The 3,005-nt window shown below is 49.9% G+C and overlaps 1 protein-coding gene across 1 annotated transcript; it reads left to right on the top strand.

Annotated features, from left to right (window-relative positions):
- Positions 1-1,013: 1,013 nt before the first annotated feature.
- On the top strand, positions 1,014-2,699 carry LOC123103317 (uncharacterized). Its single transcript, XM_044524853.1, has 2 exons — positions 1,014-1,466; positions 2,598-2,699. The coding sequence occupies exons 1-2, from the start codon at positions 1,161-1,163 to the stop codon at positions 2,622-2,624; spliced, it is 333 nt and encodes a 110-aa protein (XP_044380788.1). The 5' UTR covers positions 1,014-1,160; the 3' UTR covers positions 2,625-2,699.
- Positions 2,700-3,005: the final 306 nt, after the last annotated feature.

Raw genomic sequence — 3,005 nt, forward strand, 5'->3', positions numbered from 1 at the left:
AAGGCCGCCATTGCGGAATGGACAACTGTTGTGCCGCTCTCGCCAGTTGCTATCCCCAAGGCAGATGTTGCCGCCACCACCTGAGAAGCAACATCGGCCGTTTGGGCTGCCTTGGCTGCCCGGTCGCAGATTGCGGCCGCACTCATGCACCTTGTTAGCACGCGCATGGCGGCTGCAGCCGCGCTCTTGCCGGAGTGGGCCACCGAAGTTGCCATCACGACACGGGTCCACGTGCCCATCTTTCACCGGTGACGATTGGGCAGTGAAATGATATTTGGGGAGCGAGCTACTGTGCTTGAGACGCTGGTTGTGGACTGTAACTGACGCACCTTCTCGCGTAAGTCATAGGCGTACTATATACCGACGGTGCTCCAGGATATTTTGTGCTGCATCTCACATGGTTGGTGACAATAAACTGTGTGTGATCTACTTGATTTTTCATCTTGATTTGAATTACATACTGGGGTCACAGCGGCAATGGATGGTGTTTGAATTGCTAGACCTTTTATCTGAAGTGAACATGTGTAACACCCTGTTAATTAAAACTATAGTAAATTCTGCTAATGATGCCTTGTCACCATATTTTCCTAAGCCAAACTGCCTTTCGATAAAAAATCAAAGTCAAATTCAAATTTAAATTTGAAAGTCAATTTATTACTTCTTCAAACACTAAAACAAAAATGTGTATAATATGATGTAAAATCTCCAAGCATTGGTAAAAATAAAATCAACTCCATTGGATGCCCAAATTGCCCCTGAGAATTATTTTAGTGGACCAGTAGCATTAAATTAAGCCTTTTAAATTAAATAAATATTTAAACTATTCAAAATAAATTGAGGCTTGTTGTGCTAGCTGAAAACATTGCGTAGTATTTATATGATAAATATTAAGTTCAACTAAAATCATTTGATATTTAATTAAATTGCCAAACTGAGAGGGAATAAAGGAACAATGTAAGAAAAATAAGAATTAGAGTAAATCTCCTCTGCACTAGGCCTAGCGATCACTGTTCCAGGCCCAGCCCAGCTAAACGGCCTTTCCTCCTCTCGTAGGAGATAGGCAGAGGCCATGGCGTGGCTGCCATCCACGGCCACCACGGCCGGATTGCCGATGCCTGGCGCTACAGAGCGCCTTGGAGAGGATAAGGAGGACGTCCCCGATGTCGTGGACAAACCCTAGCTGCTTTTCCACTTCCCCTCGCTCGCTCTCCCCTCCACAACACGCGCCCGACACGCCGTCGCCGCCTCTCGTTGATCCCGTGGCCACTGGCCTCCCCTCGTCGCGCCAAGAGGTCCAGGAGAACCGTCGTGGTCTACTTCGTCTACCCCGAGCACTGGATCGAGCAAGGAAGGTCCGTACACTCGCCATCGACCTCGTCTTCCACGCGTACATCGCCGGCGTCCGGCGTCGATTGCCGCCGCTCCGGTCCACCTCCGGCCTCCCCGACCTCGCCTTCGTGCTCACTGTGAGCTCCTCCCTTGATTCCCCTGTTTTGCCCCGTCGATCCGTCGCCGTATGTTGCCTGCGCTCGTTGAGGCCGCCATGGCCGAAGCATCGCGTCCGCGCACGCACCCGCATGCCCCTGCCGCCTATGTACGCCTGTGCCCGCTGTCGCATGTCTGCTGCAGCCCGCGCCCTCGTTCGCCCCTGGCTGTGTCCGTCCGCACGTGCGTGCATCGGCCGCACCCTGGCCGAGCGCCAGCGCCGCTCGCGGCTCCCGCGCTCGCCCTGCTACTTCTTGCTGCTGCTGCACTGCCGTTGCTGCTCAGCTACTGCCGCTACTACTTGCTATCGTGCTGCCCTGCTCCCACTAACTGCTGCTGGATTGCACTGCTGCTGCTAGGTACTTCTACAGCCGGTTGCTGCTGCTACAGGCCATGGCCATAGCCATGGCCGAGTGTGTTGTGTGGTGTGCGTGCGTGTATTCTGGGTATGAGGCCGGCCCTATCCATATTAGTTAGTACTAATTAGATTAGTTTAGGGTTGCTACTTTTTATGTTAAATAGCCTGATGTGTTTGTGACAGGTGGTCCCTCACACTAAATACCCCCCTTTAGTTAAAATAGTAGTCAATGACAAGTAGGCCCCACGGCCACTATTCACACTTTGACCAGGTCAAACATTGACTATGGACTTGCTGACTGTGTATGCTGACTCAGCCACTGGACCCCACCTGTCATTCTAATAGGCTAGCTGTGTGTGTATAAAAAGTAGTACACTGTTTAAATTCGAATTTAGATATATTCCAGAAATCCAGAAAATGTTTTAAAACTTTGAAAATTCATAGAAAATAAACCGTATCTCAGATGAAAAAGTTTTGTACATGAAAGTTGCTCAGAACGATGAGAGGAATCCGAATATGCGGTCCGTTCATCTTTCACATGCCCCTAGCATGCTGAACATGGAACCTTCCCCTCTCTTTTCATCTGCCCGGAAAACGCCAGACGTCGGGAAAACCCCTCCGGATGTTTCCCTCTCCGTCTGCAATGTCTAGCATTGCATTAGTTCACACCCGGCACATCATATCGCCATGTTATGCTTTCTGATTCTATGTTTGATTTATATTTATTGTTTCTTCCCCCTCTTCTTTCCGGTAGACCCCGAGACCGATGTTGCCCCTGTGATCGACTACGTCGACGACGACCCCTCCTTGCCAGAACAACCAGGCAAGCCCCCCTTTGATCATCCCGATATCGCCCATTCCATTCTCTCATGCTTGCATTAGATTTTGCTACTGTTATTGTTTGCTCCTATTCTGATGCATAGCCTGCTTTTGTAACCTACTTTTTGTTACTTACCTGCTTATCCTAAACTGCTTAGTATATGTTGGTTAGTGATCCACCAGTGAACCCCACCTTGTCCTTGTTGCCCCTGCTTCATCATCGAAGACCCGTTCAACGGGATTGAAGACCAGGCCCCGACACCACACATCACTTTCCCCTTAGTTGCTCGACACTGCTGGGATATTATCGAGTGCCAAGGGTGAGACCTCTTCAGCACTTCTG

The sequence above is a fragment of the Triticum aestivum genome, chromosome 5A, assembly GCF_018294505.1.
Source record: "Triticum aestivum cultivar Chinese Spring chromosome 5A, IWGSC CS RefSeq v2.1, whole genome shotgun sequence".
NCBI classification, from domain to species: Eukaryota; Viridiplantae; Streptophyta; class Magnoliopsida; order Poales; family Poaceae; genus Triticum; species Triticum aestivum.

Excerpts from the sequence above, each read along its gene's own strand:
- LOC123103317 (XM_044524853.1), top strand. The coding sequence starts at position 1,161 with ATGTCGTGGACAAACCCTAGCTGCTTTTCCACTTCCCCTCGCTCGCTC. Across the intron at positions 1,467-2,597 it reads ACCTCGCCTTCGTGCTCACT|ACCCCGAGACCGATGTTGCC; the intron begins GTGAGCTCCTCC and ends TCTTTCCGGTAG.